This window comes from Ciconia boyciana, chromosome 20 (genome assembly GCF_034638445.1).
Source record: "Ciconia boyciana chromosome 20, ASM3463844v1, whole genome shotgun sequence".
Classification (NCBI taxonomy): Eukaryota; Metazoa; Chordata; class Aves; order Ciconiiformes; family Ciconiidae; genus Ciconia; species Ciconia boyciana.
In genome coordinates, this window is record NC_132953.1 from 4,487,223 (window position 1) to 4,507,790 (window position 20,568).

General features: G+C 40.9%; 1 protein-coding gene across 9 annotated transcripts in view; it reads left to right on the forward strand.

The window, feature by feature from the left end:
- LOC140661773 (uncharacterized) overlaps nt 1–20,568 on the forward strand; it is a 140,631-nt gene that overhangs the window by 49,022 nt on the left and 71,041 nt on the right. For 8 of the 9 annotated variants that reach the window (XR_012045874.1, XR_012045872.1, XR_012045873.1 and 5 more), the window contains exon 10: nt 4,945–5,024. The exons of the other annotated variant lie outside the window; for it this stretch is intronic. Coding sequence is in view for 5 of the 8 variants with exons in the window: in XM_072884419.1 (XP_072740520.1) it covers nt 4,945–5,024 (80 nt within the window). In the remaining 3 variants the exon portion in view is untranslated. The remainder of the gene's footprint in view (nt 1–4,944; nt 5,025–20,568) is intronic. 9 annotated transcript variants of the gene reach the window in all.

Below are 20,568 nucleotides of genomic sequence, written 5' to 3' on the forward strand. Positions count from 1 at the left end.
CTAGGACTAGCTCCAAGGCACAGCCCATGAAATTGGCTTTTCCTGTACGTGCTGCTGTTGAATTTGTCGATTACTGGATTCCTCATGTGAGGATTGAAATCCTTGTCTTGTGAAATGCAGTGTACAAAACAAGCAAAAGGCAGGTGTTGAATGATTGTACCGAGCTGTCTGTCAGTGGGAGAGGGTTTGAGATTGTGAGAGATGGAAGGAGGGCTTAAAGAAAGAGGTGTACTCCCTGCACCCAAATAACAAGAAACAGAAAAAAAAAAGTTTAATTTTGTCCCAGCCAAGGGCTGGTGCATTGTCAGTGGATGAGGAATGGATTGTGCTGTGCGGCCACAATCACCTTCCACGAACAGCTCAGGCTTTGATTTAATCTGCCCCTTCCTAAAAGTGGAAGGCGTAAATATTATCTCTAAATGTATGGTTCAGGAACACGCACATCGAGGACCGAAAAAAAAAAAAAAGGTTGTTTAATATGTATATATGACCCCACTGTGCTGAGAGAATGAGGTAGTCTGCGGCCCCGAGTGTCTGGTGGCAGAGAGTGGGTCCGACATTGTTAGATCTGGCAGCGTTTCAGACATCTGCCAGGGGACGGGGATTTTGTTCGGAGAAGTGGGAGAGAGAGAGGAGCGAGAGAGACACAGCGAGAGAGACGCAAGAAAGCTCAGGGAGGCTTGCAGCTTTATATATATGCCTGGATAACACTTCCTCTTTAAAATTCCCTTACTAAGCTCGGCTCCTATATTTTATATTCAGCACGAAGGTTCCCGCCCCCCCCAGCCCTCCCCACCCACCACCACCCTCTCTCCCTTTAACTTGTTAAGTTTGAAAGATGATATATACACACAGTTTGCTTTGCCAGTCAGCCCGTTTAAGGCCAAGATTAATGCAGTGCATTGGTGCAATCGTGCCGCAGTGGTGCGTGATCGGAATACGAGATGGAATATAGGGGGAAAGGCCAGAAATGTGCCTGTATTCTGAGTTTACACAAGTCTCCTTAGCAACTTGTCTGATTTTTTTTTTCATGGGGGGTTGTGTGTGTGTGTGTGCGCGCGGGAGCATTGTCCCAAATCACCAGTGAATAAAACATTCCCTGAGTTTTTAAATAGCTTCGGTTGATGGTCTTGTTGTTGTTTTTCCCTCTCCTTTTCCTTTTTTTAAATTAGTGGCTTATTTTTTTTTTTCCCCCTGGAGGGAGGAGGGTACAGGGGGAGACTCAGAAAGGGGTGGCAGTGGGGCTGGGGGTGGGGGCACCGTAATAGTTTTCATTGTGACTTCTAGAGAGTTGGTTTCTTTCCAGTTGTTCACATCTCAGCATGTGGAATTATTGTGCTTTCTCCCGATTTGCCACAGAATTGGCAGTAGACTGACATTGTTAGTCATTTGAATTGTATTTGGATCTGGGCTGATTTTTTTCCACGCATTTATTTATTTCAAAACAATTTCTTTTATTTTCAAAATATGCACAATATATTTTATTGTCTGTAAAATGGAGGAAGGAAAAAAAAAAAAGAGGGTGAGAGGATTGTGGCAAGACTGTCCCCCGAACCGTCCCATTATTCCCCTCCCCGTACAATTTTTTTTAGTTGCCTACTGAAGAAACCCCCTCCCTCCCCATAGGAGGGAGTGGCCTTTTAGTGATCAAGGTACGTTGGATTTTTTTTTCCAGTTTCTGTGATACTTTATTAATAGCATGGGGCAAGAGAGAGGATGTAGGGTGGGGAGAGCAGGGGAGGAGGTGACGGCGGGTGGAGAGAGAGGAAAGAGTTATCCTCGAAGTACTGTACCTTGAAATAACTCAAGGGAAAATAGTTGCTGCCTCACTTGAGTTGCTTTCAAAATCTTGCTGTGCGCTTTTACTTTTTCTTTTACTTCTATTTTTTTTAAGCTTTCCGGGGGGAGGGGGTAGGGGGAAAAAAAAGAAAAAAAGAAACTGAGCCAAAAAAATTTTGAAGGCTTGATCTTGGCTTCTATACAAACAGATGTTGCCTGTCATTCCGTTGTTAAGCAGGCAGCAGATTGGAGCAAGCAGCAGCAGTTTAGGGGGAACTGCAGCAGAACTGGAAAGTGGGAGATATATAGATATATAATTTTTTTTTTTTTTCTACAAATAAATATTTTTTCCCCTGGAATTATCTCTAATTACGACATGTCTATTTTCAATTTTTTTTAATTCAATTTTTTTTTTTAAGTGGGCAAAACAAATCCAAAACAAAATGGAAAAGCACTAGGAACTCTCACCCAAATTTTACCAAAGCAGCTATCTTTTGGGTTGTTTTTGAGAGCTTTTCAGTTTGCTTTTTTGTTCTTTTTCACATAGGCGAACATGTGTAGGAAAGGGGGTTCTATTGGAAATGCTTAAGGCATTCTCGGTAAGTGAATGTTTGCAATGAATTAGGTCAGGGATTCTGTTGTTTTTCTTGCTGCTAGCCCGGTTTCTGTTGGGTTTGCCCCGGAGTTCTTGCTGTACGTGGAATTGTGAAGGTTGAAGGCCTTTCTGTCTCCTTTCCAAGTTTTAGCAACGTTGTAAGAAGAAGAATCACGTTGTTTATACAGCAGAAGTTCTAACGAAGCACCGATACGCTCCATATTGTGGCTCTTTTGTGTTCTGCATGTGCTTGTGGGTTTAATTCCCCCGTTCTTTTTATGCTCTTGTTTTTTATTTCCCACTTCGTTTTTAATTTCTGCTTTCCGATTTAATCGTAGTGTGCTTGGGAGGAGAGAGAAAATAGCAAAACATGGGGAGTTTTGAGCCGAAAGAGTTAAAAGTTTCTTGGCACAAGAGCAGCAGTTTAGCAACAGATCAATTCATTTAAATGAAAGAAATCACAGACCAAGCCATCTGATTTTGAAATTTCACATCTTATGCTTCCACTTTAGAACAAAGCTTCCGTTTTTCGTTCCCCCTTATTAATTCACGCTGCTTTTGTTTAAGACTGTTGGTTTTCGTAGAAACTTTGTTGTCTATAGTCTGTGTCTTTTTCTCTTAAAATATGGAATACGGGGGTGTATTCATCTCCTGCTAGTTGCAGTTAGTTCTGCTGTAAAGTCAGCCGTAAACCTCTGCACGTATAACAGCTGGTGTCAGAGCTGTTTTCACCCTCGATTATTGTATGTTTGAAACAGCTTCCATTTTCTGGCTTGCAGGCTGTATAAACAGTCACCTATGTGCTGTGAAAAATAGTTGTCTCCAGCCATTCCGACTACCCTGCGTGATTTCGTATGCGCGTAGGTCTGGCTGCATGGGTAACTCAAGGAACCGTGTCTGGGTGGGCATTTTCCTTACACAGATAGGAAGTATATGTCCCTCCAACATCTGCGTCAAGAAGTAGTTGTTCAGACTGACTCTGTTTGTGTCTGATGGAACAGTTATATCATTCTATACTTTATAATGTATATGGAGCATAAGCCACCGTAACGCTTTTAATAGCTAGTTAAAGTCTGAGAAGGATCACAAGCAACTTTTTGTTGCTGTTTGTTCATTTAAATGCATTTGAGCCTTGGTGCCAGTCCCAATAATTTTGTTGCTACATCAAGTAAAATAAAATAAATCAACTCATATACAGGGAAGTTGGGGATTTTTTAAAAATCTATTCCTTTTACACAATCTCTTTAAAAAAAAAACCACAAAACGGTCGCTTACGATAAATGAATGTGTTTGATGAAAGAATTCGCAGCCCCGTACTGAATTTTGATGGAAGCTGTTGCGCCGTGATGCTGAGTCTCTTCACGGTGGCATTGCGTCAAAAGAAAGGCCGTGATGTTTGGGCATGGGTGAACTCCTATCAGAGGGACGCAGCAGAAGGGTGGGCAGGAGCCTGTGTGCGGGGGGAATCCTTTTGTTAGGCTGCTCCCCAACCTCTGCTTCCCTGCACCCCCTGGAAGAAATCCTCAATGAGAAAGAACAGTCTTAAGCCGCAGCAAGTGGATTTAAAAATAGGTGGTGGGGGGGAGAAGTATCAACCTCCACCTCTAATGTGACTACGGTTGATCGTAGGTCTGGACGTTTTTATTATTTCCTTCTCTTACACTAGATCCCAACTGTGTTGTAGGAAAACGCCAGGATTCTGAGCGTGAGTCCGTCCCCCCCAATATTGGAAATATTTCTGTGGGTGTCGTTGTGGTTACATCACAGCGCGCTCCTTCCTCATCTCCATTCTTGTGCAAAATTCAAATAATTCCCCCCCTCCCCGATAGCAGCTGTGCATGGTTTTTTAAGTCGGTCTTTAACGTTGCGAAAGGAACAATAAAATGAAAGGCAAAACCGGCATCTTAAAACTTGGCAAGTGAAAGCAGCTTGGACTGGCAGCCAAGAATCCTGCTGTGGTGCAAAAAGAATAGCATCCACGAAGCCACCACAATCCGGGGTTTCTCTTCTTTTAACAATCGCATCGGCAGAGAGAAATAATTATTCCTTGTATCAGTGTTAAAAGAGTCAAAAAGCTTAAAATGCTTGCTTGGTGAACCTTCTCAAAAGCAGGTAACGATCCTCCTATTTGATTCTGTTTTATCAAACTTTAATTGGATAAGGATCTATATATGATAACTAATCAGTTTAAGAAGTTGATGCGTGTTACTAACTAGCAGGGAATGCATTTGCTGTTGCAACCACCACGTTGCTTTATTTTTCTTAATCGCTTTGGTGGTAATAGAATTGGCAAACTTCTTAAATGTTTGTGTTACAAGAAATGCTTTATTTCCACAGATTTAACTCATCGTGTGGGGGAGGGCAGGAGTGGATTGATCCAAGGTGTAACATGGAAAATAATCTTCCAAAAAAAATTTTAAAATTGGGATATCAGGAGGGGGGAGTAATTTCTCTCTTAGGACCTTGTCTGTTCCTTTTGCTTCTAAAGCTGTAGCCTCTGGATATATAAAGGTAGAATCCATTTCTTGAAAATATGCCATGAAAATATCCATAAATATTTTGTCTTCCAGAATACGTTCCTTGAAGAGTTGGGCCTAGCAATATGGCAGCGCACATTCGATAAGAAATCTCGTAAAATGCTGCTACTGAGGTAATTTGGTTTCTCATACATTCTCCAGTCAGTATCTTCCTTTTCCTTATAATTTCTTAAAATTATTTGAAGTACAGAAATCTATTGATACAGGTCTTTAAGCCTAAGATAGCGTGTGTGTGTGTATCTATATAAAAATATATATACCTGTATATATATTTATAGGCCTAAATAGATTGGGGTTAAAATTGGGGGGAAGGGGTGGGGGAATAGAATGGGAATTATTTAGCAGTCGTGTTTCTTATTTGTCTTATTTTTGTGGCAGAAGTATGAAATGGCTGCAAACAGCTTTTTACTCAGGCACACAATGCATTCCATAATGATCGATTTTCCTGGGACAGGGCATTTATGCTTTGTGGTTTGCTAGAATACCACCCACAGACCAAAACCAATGTTACGTCTTTAGAGACTTTATTTCTACATGTTTCCTTCTATATTCCTTTGGCTATAAATCTATAAAATGCCAGTCTTATACTGGGTTAATACTAACAGAAGTGTATTAGTTTTTTGGCTGTCCCAGGTTCTAGTACCAAAGCCTTGTTGATCCTGTGATCATTGACATATTATAAAATTAATAGTGAAGCAAAGTATCCTTAGGATAAGGGTACCACAATCCTTAATATAAATACTATGACCCTTCATGTACAGGTTGAAACTTTTTATTTGTAATCTTAGCATTCTAGACAAATACAGTGTGAAAATGATTGATTTGTTTACCTGTCATGGATTTTCTGCCACTGTGTGTGTATGTTCATCAGGTTTTCAAAAGGTACAATAGCTGTATGATTAATCAATGTAGGGAAATGTTTCAAAACCCAGATCTTGTACAATCTATGGCTCTCATTCAGTCTCCCTGAATGTATTTGATATAAGTGAAATTCATCTTTAAGAAAGCGGTGCTCATTAAAAAAAAAAAAAAAAAAAAAAAAAAATCCATGTCTTTCAAAAAACAAAACTGTGTTCGTTTGCTGCTGCCTCTATCAGTTCAGTGTCTCAAAAATTGTCCATGAGTTTGTTTTCCAAAATGTATGAGAAGGAGTAGGTTGGTTCCTGGATACTTGTAATTTACAGCATACAGGTGCCACTAAATGAAATCTCTGTGCTACCGAGCTGCCTTTCTCCAGGGCTCACAGGAATGCAGAAGTGGTCGATCAGATTTATAGTGGGGACCTGCTTGAGTGATTTATTTGGCGTACATAGGTGCTTTTCTAGAGATAGCTATTGCTGCTTTCTCTTTTTCTCTCTTTCCTTTTTTAACAACTGAAGCTATGGCGATGGATCCTAACACTCGTTCTTCCCTTTTGTTTTGTAAAAGCCAATCAGGTAGCAAGGGAGAAGGAGATGGTTGGCCAGAACTGCAGCAGAGATCAGCCCTCCGTTAGGCAACGAAATAAAGGGTGTATTTTCTGTGCGGGTCAACACCTAACAGCTGCCCTCCCAAACATGTGATGGGCTCTCTGAAGGTCTGGCTCAGTTCTGTCTCTGAGAAGAGCTGCGATAATTCAGTCATAAAGAGCGGTTGCTGAAGTGCGTTGGGTGCCTGCAACTTCCATTCAGACCAGTCAGAATTGAGGACACATGTCCCATACCACAAGGAGGTATGTACAGGCCACCCAAATGTTACATCTTGGTTTCCTTCAAGGACTTGAACTATCCCAGTGGTTAGAAAATGAGATTGTGAGCTATTAAGGGGAAAAAAAAGTTTTAGAACTAGGAAAATCTAGTCAAAATGTAACCTCCACATAGTATGTGTATTTCAGTGAGATCATTACTTTTTTCCTATCTCATATGAAAAAATAAAGTATTTCTTTGCCAGCAGACACGCATGCAAATTAGCTTACCTTCGTATACATACATTAATGTAAAGAATGTTAGGGTCAAACTAAAGGTAAAGAAAATATTCTGTCTTATGCAGTATTGCATTGTAGCATGAGAGTGACATGCAAAAGTCTGATGGAAAAATTCCTTGCCATTGTAAGAAATACTGGTACATGCAGCAGCAGTGGCACTGACTCCTAATATTGTGCCTATTAGGCCTGATTAGAAGGGTCAGAAGACAATCTGAATTTTAGTCTTAGGTTCCCTGAAATAAATGAGCTTTGTAGTTGGAGGGCTTGAGTTATTTTTGGTAGGGTAACATTTGTTATATTCCGTTTGCAGTTCGGTTCCAAAGAAGTGCACAATACGTGTATTTGTGCATGATGTGACTCTGTTCTGTCTGCAGGACCACGTGCTCCCTGACCCATTGCCTTGACCGCTGCACAATTATTGCAGGGCCAGAGCTTTCTGAATTCTGGGTGCTCCTAAATTGCATTTAGGATCCCGCATAAAATTTGTCCTGGTTTTTCAAAGATGCTGAACCCCTGCAGCTCCTGTTCTTGGTATGAATTTTGGGTGCTGAAAACTTTGGAAAAGCTGGACACTTTTAAGGTAGGTATTGGAGTATAAGCATAGGAATCTAAATTTAGATGATCAATTTAGATAACCTTTGGACAGATGGCGAAAGTTTAACATCTCTATTGCTGGATGGAACAGGAGTTTCTTGTAACCCAGCCCAAGCAGTAATTCCAGTAAAGGAAAATTCTGGTTTAATTGCATACTTACCAGTCTGGAAAGCTTGAAAAAATGATTTATTTTAAGAACCTACACAAGAAGTGGGGGAACTTTCTAAAAGCATCCAAATAGCAAAATTATTTTCCAAGTGTTGACTGTTTCATTTTGTAGAGAATAATATTAGCTTGCATTAATATAGTTTATCTTCTTCAGAAGGAGAAGAGGTAGAAAGTGAAAATTTTGTGGCACTTTAAGCAACAATTAATCTCACTGATTTTGGTCACCAGTTCTATGTGGAGCTTACAGCCAGACTGCGTTTCAGCCTAATTCCCCACCAGTTGCCCACCCAATAAAATTTCATTAATGTTAGTTACGCAGGAAAGAGAACTTGGAAACTTCGGGAGAAGGAGGGGACACTTCTTGCTTGCAGTGGCAAAACTTTGCTCCACAACTCTTTTTCAAGACTTCTTAGAAAAATCCTAAAGAAGTTTTATATTTGTCTCTGTCATTTTAGGAAGAAATGCAGTGAGACAGCAGAGAGCCGGAGTTGGGGAAAATTTCTAGGTGGTTTAGCAGAGTGAAAGGATTTTTTTTCTTTAAAAATAGAATTAAAATAGAGCCCCAGACCAGTAATGACTTCTCTGAAAGTTGAAACAACTCTTACGCAGTTGCTTCTTCTGTTCTGTTTTAACCAGGCTGCCAGAATGGAAACAAGACAACTTTTTGCGGGGTGGGGGTATGCACGCGTATCGCAACTCTGTCTACATACAAAAACTTTGCTGTTTGATAATTTGCTACAGTGTTAGCGATATACCTCTAGTGTTGGCTGTTAATTCTTCAGTACTGTGTAATCATCAGTAATTCTGTCCAGCAAAGTACTTATGAGAAAGAAACACAGATCTGCTTTATTTTGTTTATTTTAAAATTCGTTTTCTTGTTTATTTTGTTGATTTTTTTTCAAAGGGTTACATGGGAGTGAAGGAAACTGTAGCAACAGAGCTAATGTTATAGCAAAGTCAATAAGCAACTCTCCCCCCCGTCCTCAAAGGAGGGGTTTTAAGGTGCTGAGGAGAATGAAGGCTGCTACTTACTAACAGCTCTGAAATTTCATTTGCAGAAATGGTTTTCCTCTTTAAAAACAAAATCAAAAAGCAAGCCTAGCAAATTACAGAAGAGATCCCTGCCTGTTGCCACAAACCCGTAGATCCGAACTTGTGGTCATATTCCACACAAGCTTGTATCTATAGGTATGTGTCTGTCTGGCAAGTGCGCAGTGTTGTGTTTATCCTTTTAAACTGACAATGTTCAACTTTGCTGTTTGTATCTTTCGTCTAATGCCTTCTTCCCTCCTCCCTTCTTTTGTTTTAAGAACTATAAAATTAGAGCTGCAAATCTTGTTCTGCAGTTATCATATCAGTTTTCAGCTTTGGTTCGTATTAAAATACACTCATGCAAAGCAGCGAGTCATTTGTGCCTGAGTAAAATGGGACGGGGGAGTTATTTGACATCAGACTGAAGCAATTAAATCTCAGATACGTTATGCATAGGTCTGGCTATGGGACATGGCAGGGGGTGTTCTCAGGTTGTTTAACTCTGAGGTTGTTGAGGAGCAGATAAAACGGTTTCATTTATAAAGTAATGTGGATCCATTCTTTCTTGGCTCAGTGGCGTCAATTTGTTTGTCAGAGCAATAGACGCTTCTGTTCGCCTTTATATCAAGTAACTTTGAGTCACTGGGTATACTGCAGGCTTGCAGCTCTGTAACAGAGGAGGGTATTGGCCCTCCAACTCCTATTCTCTCTCAAAAATTAGTTTATTGTAGAATCCCATTCCTTCCGATTTCATGGTATTTATGTCTTTAAAAATAGTTTTTAAGGGAAAATAATCATGCTGTCAACTCCAAAAAACTGGTAAAGCAGGAAGAAAACCCACCATGTAAGCAGGCAGTATAAAACCTGCTGCGTAAAACTAATATTTTTAAGCTGGGGAAGTGGAACAACTATTTTTTAAGAAGTCATTTTTTAAAACCCCAATATACAGCTTCTATATGAAAATAATTAGACTGTAAACTCAAAATAAAGTCTGACTATTTCTTTCCAGCAGCTCTCAGTGTTAATTCTACCAAAGATTTGGTCTGCATTTCCACTTTTAAATTTCTCTGTTTTTGAACTTGGCTGGTTTGACGCACACCGCTGCAGTCCAAAAAAGTTTTTTTTTTCTTCCTTGCTGAATTTCTAGGGTTTTCTATGTGTTTTCTATTTATTATAGAACCATAAAACGATGTCAAAGAAGGCTTCTGCTAATAAAATTTCAGTCTAACTACTTTTCTTTCTCCCTTGTGAATTGAACTAGCTTTTAGAGAAGAAAACAAACCACACAGTTTGGCCTTCTCTGTGACCGTGCATTTGGGTGTGGGAACCGGTGGTCAATATTCGCATGTATAGGAAATTAAGGTATAAAAGCTGCACTGCAGTAGATGCGTGGTTTTCAGAAGAACTTTTGCTGCGGGGCGGTCTCTGTAGTGCAGCACAGCTGTTTTTCAGGTGTGTGCTTACCTTTGCCACAGCACAGAAATAACGCTGCGGTCTGGTCACCGTTCTGGTCTCAGTTACATAAATGTGAATGAAAGGCCTTTGACACGTGTCCACAAGTAATGTTTTGGCTCTTCAGAAAACAGGCAATAAGAGGTGACTGAGGAGGGGGAAGGATAAGTCTCTTTCGGGCGAGGGTGCTGCAAAGCCACGTTGAAGCCTAGTTGTGGGATACTACCCAGAATATGGACCTTGAGTCGAGATCTCCTTTGGGACGTGGTGCTGGTTCCTGCCTCCACTTTGGCTTTGCTAGTGGTCGTTGTTTCATCCATAGCGGGATGAGTAGGGTATCATCATGGGCTGTGATAGAAGCAGGATGAGATTGCATCTAGTTGTGACAGTAAAACTTGTTTTTCCCAGAGGGGCTGTTAATGTTCTGCGTTGGCTTTTTTTGTTGGGTTTTTTGTTGTTGTTTAAATACTGTGAATATGCACTGCATTAGATTCCTACGTTTATGGCTATAAAGGAAGTATTGGCTCACGTAGTCTAACCTCCCAAGAGAAATGAGCTGGTCAAACCCAGTTCCCAGTATAATACATATTTCTGCATGGTGGTCTCTTCTCTGTAAAGCCATTTGGAGACACCAGGCTTCTGGCAGAATATGCTGAGAAAAGCCTGGAATTTGTCACGGATGTTTCTAGAGGCTGGCACTTCAGGTGACGTTGCTTTGAGAGTGCCAAAAGCCCATGGCAGGGGAATTGGGCAGATGTGTCGCAAAATGAGATACCACAGTTGGGTTTGAAAGCATATTTTTGGATTAGAAAATCAATATTTGAATCAAAGAAGAGGAAAGAGGAAACAGATTTTTTTGTAAAATATTTTAGTGTAGTTTCTCACTGACTATGTTGGGACCTGCTAATCAATATCCAACATTTCTTTTTTTTCCTTTTGGCGAGAGTCTTGATCTAAACATGGCTGGATGCTTAGAAAGCAAACCTTAGAAATGTGCCATCAGAAACGGGGCTAAGATGCAGGCCCTGTGCTGCTGTGAGGAGAACCGTCGCATTATATTCTGAGGCTAAGCATGTTTTCTGGTTGCTTCTGGTTTTCTGGTGCTTGGCAAAGAAAAAGGGTAGCTGTGCCACTGCGTGGGCACGCGTCAGCTCAGCCTGACGTGAGCTTGGAGACACTGTGGCCTCTGCTTTATGGGACAGGGTAAACATGCCCAAGGAAGCCTCTTGAACGCTGTTGTCTTCTGCAGCGAGAGGTGCAGCGGCGTGGCTGCAGAGAGGGTGCCAGCGTGGGCACAGGTAGAGTCAGCACTTCTGTCAGCAGTGCCAGCATAGCTTCTCTGTGCACAGCGTAGCCATGGTTTCTGCCAAAATGCGACATGTAATTTGGGTCTTTGTGTCGAAGTGCTCTCTCACTATACCTGTTTGCTTGATGTTGCTAAGGCTGCGCTCTCTGAGCCAAAGTTAGTGCTTGGGATGGCCTGGCTCCAACTTCTGCCTTCCTGCCACTAGCTCATGTGCCTTTCCCCTCCCCTCCTTCTCCTCTTACGTTTTACTCGATTTAAAAATTTATTTTAGTTTGTTTCTTGTTAAACTGCCCCCTGTTCTTTTTAACTATAGCCTCCAATACTCTCCCCCGCCCCTTTGTTTTTCAGCTCAGCCTGTTGAAAAGAACTGCATTGTGTTTTCAGAGTTAATTTGTATTTCTTTTCTGTTGGTTGTATTTCACCGCACTTCATTAAGTTTTAGAGTGAAACTGGAGTCTGACAAAATGATGTGAAGAACCTTGAAATGTGTCTTCCCTTTAGGATGGAAAAAACTAATTGGACTCTGTGGAGCTTCTACCTGTACGTTTCTTATGAATTTTTTTCCTCACTTTGTTGATAAGGAGCTTACATTTATGCAGCAGCTTTGATCCAAGTGCCATACAGAGTGCACAGAGATCTCTTCATCTGTCACTGAGGCACAGCGACTGCATAACAGTGCACAGACGCGCGGCAAAATTGCTAAGGGCAGGCAGTACTGAATACTTCGCCTAGTTTGATGTTGCAGGGGAGCTTAAAGACATAGAAGGCAGTTACTGTAGCTGGAAACAAACCAGAGCACCTGCACGTAGAAAGTACCAGGAAGGCCTTGGGGACATGAGAAAGTCCCAGTATCCTCTCCAAAAATTGGTACCTTAATTAATGCAGTCCCTTTCCCTAGCAATAGGCAGAGTCATTGCTTTAGTACCTCCCAAGAGGAAAAAAATGCCTCCTGTGGAACTACGTGGCTATATCTGCATCTGGGGAGGCTTTACTACAATTGTGTTTCATTTGGCCAGAGTTACAGTTAAAGCCAGAAGCAGTAGTTCTCGTCGGAAGAAGCAAACCAAAGCTTTTCCAAAGCAAACTCCTCTTTTTTCGGATTTGGTAAATCATGTCTTTCTCCGTCAAAATAACAAGACCATTTCTCATTTCTGTTGTTGACATCTTTCACTGAAAGCACCTGTAAGGTCCCTTGCAGACAAGCATGTTGCGTGGTATCCACTGGGGTATGAAAATTATTACATTTGCGTGCTCCCGCTTTTCCCAGTCTCGTCTGGTGCGGAGCACAGTGAGCCCTTGTCAACAGAGGAGCACACAATAGCATTCGGGTAATTAGAATAACCATATGCAGTGGCAAATGGGATTCATGATAAGCAGAATGTAATTGTGTACCCTGGAATTTGAACCATATCCAAATACTCTTATTCAGATAATCAAATCTGGTTAAACTCTTAAAAGGCACATAAATAACTATTTCAGTAATCTGATTTTTTTTTTCTCTTTGTTTATTTGCTTTTAATGAGTAAGGGAGAAAATAAGGAGAGGATGTTCTTAGGGGAGGAATCCACGACTAAGTAAGACACCTGCCCTTGAGCCAGGAAGTCTCCATCACTTAGGAGCATTACCTAAGTAGCATTAACCACAGCGATCTGAAGGAGGAGAGGAGATGTGCTCCAGCTGGACTGCGGAGCCTTTGGTTGTAGATATGCAGTATCGCGATGAAATACAGCCTCACCATGCCACCCTGGAAGTGGCACCAAGTTTTGGTACAGCTTCCTGGCAATCACCGATGAGTTCCTTTACTTTTCAGTGTGCGTGTGAAACCAGCCTTGGCTCTGGGTCCTTATCATGCTGTGCGGAATCTCGAACAAGAGCGTTCAACCTAGGCTCACTGAGCTTCACACCAACAGCACAGGGCACTGCTCAATCACAGAGCAGGCCTGGGCTAAGCAAAAAACCTAGGTTTGGGGGTGATTTAGAGTCATCAGCCTTGCAGCCCTTGCTAGCTTGTGCCACCTTGCCCACCAGCATCCCTGATCCACCCTTAGACCCAGCACAGAGCATCTGTGTCATGTGTTGTCTAACCCAGAGCTGATGCTGCACTCCAGCTGCTGACAAAAAGCTATATATGGCTCAGGAATGAGAGCATGGCTACCCTTCCCCTAGAAAGTACCAGATATTGAAATGTAATATTGAGTAAATCTTCAGATTGCTGTAACTCTTGCTAAAAGTTGAGGCAGAGACCGTTTTTGTAATGTGATGAAAAATTTTGGATAGCTTTCAAAATATTTACTTGCTCTGGATTTCAGCTGCGCCCAGATGAGACTTCTTTCCTTATTTTGCAGACTCTTGAAGTTCCAGCCCTGTTTAGCGTGTCTGCCAGACTTCTAGGAGAGCTCTCTGAGCTAGAGTAAACCTTTGAACCTCTTGAGGTTCCTCATCACAACCGAGTTCTAATAACAAAGTTTCATCAAGTAAAGCTGAATGGGTGAGATGGCCAGTAGGAATCATGTCAGCATTTCCATTGTAAAATCTCTTCTGTCTGAGGTTTATGAAAGTCAGCTGTAAAAAAGATCACTCCAGGCTGAAATTTAGCAAACAAGATTTCAGACCTCAAACTGGAACAATATCATTTGTGGGTTTTGGTATTTATTTTTTTCTCAATGACTTAAGGAAATATGTTTGCTTCATGAGTATTTTCTGCTTTCCACCCCCTCCTTGGCTAGCCCTGCAATAGCCTGCCTGGGATCTGAAAGTGAAGGTGGGTTCTTCCGTCTTCTACATCATTCACATCCATAAAGATTCAGAGCCAAATCTCAGCTGATGATTTTGCTGATGATAATAACAAAATAGAATTCAGCTTTCTTGAACACATTGGTACTGAATTTCCATTGCTGGTATCCTTACTGTCTTGTTCATATCTGTAAAGTCAATAGGAGGAGTCTGTAAATGCACACAAAGTGTGATAAAGCTGCAGGGGATTAATACACGAGGCACTGTTTTCTGTGTGATTATTTGGGAATATTCTGCCCTCTGAAACCCTGCTTTTCTGTGGATCATGACTAAATTGCTGCTTTGCATTGAAGCATGTTTTAAAAGAATAGAATATTCCAGCCATTCAGTCCTCAAAAAGAAGTTCTGGAATTGAATTCTCTCCTCATTCTTGGGGAAATTAAATATGAAATTCGGGTTCGTGTAGTGTAGAGTAGGGGAAGCAATTTCTGAATTCTTCTCTCACCTGAAGTCCATGAAGGGAACGGGCAGGGAAATGAGTGATGCTTCTGCATAACTTCCTAGTCCAGACTAAAGCTTGCACCTTGATCTAATGTCCTCTGAGGTCAGTGGCATGAACTGTTGTTAACGTCAGAGATAGAAACCCTTGATCTGTCTGGGAAGAACTGCTACAATGACATTTCCTCTCCATTTGAAAATAAGTGTTCACTGGACATGAATTCTGTCTTCCCTGTGATAAGACAGCCGTCTTTTTCATGTTTACTTCAGCTACTGTATTTCAGAAATCAGAGGGTTACACAAGTAAAAGGACACAATTTTTTGATTACACTGTTGCTTTAAAATAAAACTAGCTGGGCTGGGACAGAGATTTCCTTTTGTCCACAGAAGTGTGAAATCATTTCTGTGATTCTGAAAAAGCAAGAGGCCTAAAAGGGTTCACGAACAATAGGCGCTGGGGCACATGAACTTACATAGGAACGCACAGCTCTACACGTAATGCAGTTCTCCCTGCCGCAATATTTAATAGCAACTTTTATGACATCGATATGTATCATAATTGAACATTGTCATTAGATTACATATTTACCCTAATTACATAATTAGGTATGATTGTGCTAATTGGGTAAAGACATAATTGACAAAAATCACCAGAAAACAAACATGGAGATCCATGCCACCAAAAGAAACTGTCTTAATAGACACTAGTGCTGTGACTCTCTCTTGCTCTCCTCCCAGAAGAATGTTTATAGGACATAAGTGGTTAGCAAAGAGCCAGGCATTGATGGATGTTGCGAAGGTGCAGAAGTAATGGTAATCAGATGCCTTCTGTTTTAATATTTGATCTCAATTCCTAAGCTCAATACTTCATGTCAGTAATAGCAGCAGATACTCTAATTGACGGAATGACTAGATGCGTGACACTTTTTTCTGCTTGAAATTACTGTTCCTCTGGGATGCAAATACACTTTCACCTGTCCAAGCTTCATCTGGGCTTAAAGTGTTGGGAGCAAAATACCTGTAATTCTGAAGCCAAGCTCTCATAAATGGGGAAAATTTGCCAGGATAATCTGTGCAGCAGGCTGCGGAGGTGTCTAAAAATTGACCAGAGGGTGAGTTAGGTATCAGACCCTGGGACAGAAACTGCTTTAGTGTTTAGAAAATACTTTATCTTAAAGTCCCTTTGTGTTGCTCTGTAAAGCGAGCATAGGTTGCATACAGGTCCACATAAAGACTTGCTTGTTACTATCACATTTGTGCAGAGAGGCGTTGGCATATGTGGGAACTTGGATGAGAACGTTCTCTTAGTGAGGACCTTCTCCCGGCAGTTTGTGCTTGGACACTGCCATGGCACCTTGGAGCAGGTCTTGGTACTTGTGGTGGAAGCATGTGTGCCAAGCGGGGCACAGCTCCCCGGCTCAATATAGTGACGGGGGAGGGAGCGAGAATGCTCTTTGAATAAGTGCCAGCATGGAGCTGACAGCTCAAGGATTTGTAAATGTGGTGATGAAGAGGAAGTTGAAGTTGCGATGGAAGAGCGGCAAGGAGAGGTGGCGAGTCATGAACGAAACAGTCGCAGTGGCATTTGCCAACCTGAGGAAAATTTAGGTTATTTAGGCGCGAGTTGAGAGTAAGGAATTTTTTCATAAGGAAGTTTCTATTGTAATATATCTATGAAAGGGTTGTTACTGAGTTAAGGTTACAAATGAAACAAAACACTTTTTCTCCACCTTCTATTTTAGAGCAAATTATTGGAGGATTTTTTGCTCAGCTCTGCTTATAACTGCCTGGTCTGCAAGGTGTGGCTGTGTTAGTCTCAATGCAGTGGTGATGTTAACAGTACTTTCTTTAATTAAACTGATTAGATATAGATAATAATTTTTAAAATGTTTTGAATTATGTAATATCTAACATTCATGACAAGATTCAGATACAGGAAAATATTTGCAAGGATAAGTTGTAGAAAAAATGGGTAGTCTAACCATGTGATACTGAAATGGTTTAGTTTACAGCTGTAGAATATGAAATAGGATGTTTTCGAAAGTTTAAAGGGGAGTTACGTCTCCTATGTCACATAGAAATCGGGTGGGATTTGAGGTCTTCCGTCACCCTAAATGAGCACACAGGTTCCTTGGCTTCCATGGAGCTATGGTAGTTACATCATTGGATTTCACGTCAGAGGACAGATGTTCAGTGCACAAAAATGATGATGTTGCATCAAGGAATTGGGATGGTTTCAGGATGGTTTAAGACAGCAATAAAGCCTCCGGTCAGAGTACAGGGCCAGAGACCCATGGTTTCCTTATCCAGATTTGTGGTTGGATCACTGTTCTAACTAATAAAATGGTTAAACAGTGACTCTACTGTTAGGGTACTGTACTGTGCTGTTAACTAAAATAATATGTTGTATTTCCACAGAGCCTATCAGGTCAAAGTAAACTTTACCAAATATGGAGTCATTAGAAATTCCCCTGGTACTATCAACATCATACACATTTAAACCTTGCAGAAAGATTGTTTTTTTCAAATATTCTTCTGCTGTTGCAAGCTGAATTCTGAAGAGTGGTATTATTTCTCACCTTCCTCCTTTATTTCTAGTCAGGCTTTGAATGTAAAGGTAGGGCACCAGCTTTTTCATAATCAGCAATGCTACTTTATCCTAAGATAATAGAAACAACCAAGGTGCCATCTATTCAGCACAGCTCAGCATTCATTTATAGGGTTTGATTCCCTTGTAATCCACTTCCAGCACAGAGCTGAGGATGCATTCACCTGAGAGGCAGGATCTCAGCACTGATTCAGTTCCACTGTCTGCACTAGCATATTTTAAGATGCTAATCCCTGTTTATAAGCCATAATAAATAGGCAGCATACTGCTTTAAGTAATACCTTGGTGGGTAATGGGAATGAGTCACAATGATAACATCCTGGTTGTTTGACTGTGAACTAATACAAGTTAAAAATGTAATGTGTTCCTTGTTAAGGGAACACCGTCTTACTCTGACTGCTGAGAGAGGTTCGGTGTTGCATTTCTAAAATTGTTCATCTTACCAAGGGATTGATGCAAGGGTAAAATTGACTTAAAACTTTCTACCCTTTTCGCAGTTCTTCTCCTAATCCCACTTCTGCAATCATCCTTTAAACATTCAGGAGCCAAGGTGCATGTTCCAGGTCAACATTATGTGTGTTCAAAAAGGGAAAGACATGTTAGGACAAACTTCATCCTAAGCCTTCTTTAAGTGCTTTAAAAAATGTATGTATATGTTCTGTGCTGTAGTGCAGATGCATCTGCTGTGGAGGGGGAAAAGTATTTTTTTGGCCAGGGACAAAAATCCGTCTTGTGTGAAAAGTGACCGTGATCTTGTCTATATCTAGCGGTAATAACCATGGCTTATTGTGTCTTATCTATTAACATATGCAGTGTGGGGAGCTGCATTTGGTTTTGGTGTCTTTTCACCAGCAAAGCATTTATTACTTCTAAATTAGTGCGCTGAGAATTTTGAGGACTTTTCTGAACTAGAAACCCTGACATTATGTCGGCTGTGAAGTGGTGGGTAGCTTTCAGCATTTTTGACTGCATGCATCCAGGTTGAGGTAGTAGGTTGTATAGTTTAGAATTACACCAAGGGAGATAACTGTACAACCTCCTAGCTTTCCTTGGGTCTTGCACAGAACGGCGTGATGAGCGGCCATAATTCCTCAGCAATGTTTGCTCTGGACACATGGAACAGGAAAGAGCAGGTAAGATGAGCTGGAAAACCTTTTATTTCCTTCCGCCTCTCTAGAACTTCAAAAATGTTCATTCTCTCGGCATTTTTTACCTATTGGTGCTATATTATTGAGTATTTAGCAAATTCAGTGGACTAGTAATGCTTGTCTTCCTTTGTTAGCATTCGAGCAGCGCAATGTGTAACATTCCTAAAAAGCACCATGGCAACATATCAGTGTTACTGCCTTCGCGGTCAGCAATCAGAAGTCTCCAAAGGTAACATGAAAAACATCCTGTTTTGTATCTGTTTTTGAGATATGTAAGCAGGTTTCCCTTTCCATTCGTCTTTGGTTCAGTTAGTTCTACACTAGGAGTTAAACAAGGCTGTGCCCTGTAGCAGTATGAGACCTGGCACGCTCATTGTCTCTCAGGAAGCATAGGAGGCTGGTGCTGATGCTTCCAGATAAAGCCTGTAAGGGCTTTTGTGAAAGTACCTAAATCCACGCAGTCCTCAGGAGAGCTGTTCTTAGGGAATATCCATTAGTGATTACAGTCAGCTAAAATGGTGATTCTTAAGTGGGTTTTTTTTCTAGGCTTGTACAGTTAAATTAGGTGTTTCAAAGGCTGATGCTTCTGGAGGCATCCGATAGAGATGGTTTGCTTCTCCCTCACAGCAGTTTGGGTTAAGGAGCTGTGGAGCCACCCCAAATTTTGTAGAGGAGCTGTGCGGAGAATGGGCACATGGTGAGCCTGCAGTCTTGGGCAAAAGACCATGTTTCTAATGTATCTTGAATGTCTAAAATGCAGGGAATATATCTAATATACCTAGCTGCTATTGAAATCTACAGTTTTATTTGCCTAACTATTTATTTGAGGCCTAAAAAACCCTTATGAAACTCTGGCGTTTATCTAGCAAAGTTTGAACACAAGAGTCAAGATCTTCATGTTAGCAGGGTTCAAGACCCCTGGCAGCCTGGTTGAAGATGGTGGCCCTAATGCTTGCTCAGGGCCCAGAACATGAGCTATGTTGTGTCTTTTGACTATATATATGACCAATTCTGGCAAGAGTTTTTGAGTTCCCAGAAATAAGAGAGACTGTTTGCTAGTGGGTAAACTTTGTAGGCTAGCAAATAAAAGTAAAGGGTAGGCACAGGGTTCATTTCATTAGGCTAATCTAAAAGTGTGAAAATGATAACAGTATTTCAAGGTATCTAAATAACCCAGAAAAACGTTTTTTCTGGTAAAATGGCACTTAAAAAATTTAATATCTGCAAATCCTTGTTTACTGAATGCAAAGAGAAGCTGTTGGTTTCTCGAGTGTTACCCAGTGCTCAGTTATTAGTTATTCAAAGAGTGGATTAGTGGGATTTTATTTCATCATGTTTTCAAAGAGGTTATAGATATCACTACCATGGTTTATAACTCTGCAGTTCCTTAGGACAAGGAAAGTATCAGGGCTAACACAACGCTGCTTCTGTGTTTCATGAAGGCACATGCATTAAACACGTGCAGGTAGTTAAAAAAGAGGAATCTTTTTTGGCACGTTTTAGGCAGTACCTTATTTCCCCCCCATAAATCTTTTTGCAGATGGAAGTGCAAGTTTTCAGCTGTAAATCCACAAGCTCACATCCAATGTAGAGCTGTTCCATAAGGGTTGATTTTTTTTTACCTGTTTGGTACTTCTCTAGGAGTAGATTTACGAATGGGTGGTAATAACTCCCAAATAAGAACAGTCTCTTTTCTTTTTTGGTGGTAGCATTTTAGATCTGCTTTGCACAGGTATAAGGGAACTTCGTAAGGTTCAAAAATAGCGCTTATTTATACTAACGCGCACATTTGTGGCTGTCAAACTTAACTTTATGTTAAGTATGTTAATCATATGATATGTAAATCAAATGCTCTATCTTGCTCCAAAGAACAAGGAATGTTAATTAAAAGGGAGAATGGTCAGTGGTACATCGAAGTTGACAATAAAAATAATTCAATGTGCATATTTTTCTTCTGAACAAAATAGCATTCCAGCTCTCCCCCTGATGAGAGGAATGTATTGTCAATTAAATTAGACTTCCATCATATGTCCTCGGATGCCCTTCTATCATATGCCTTCCATATGTCCTTATGTCATATGCCTTCCATATGCCCTCTATGTAATTAAGCTTCTATCATATGGCTTCTATCATATGCCATTTAAATAGACTTCCA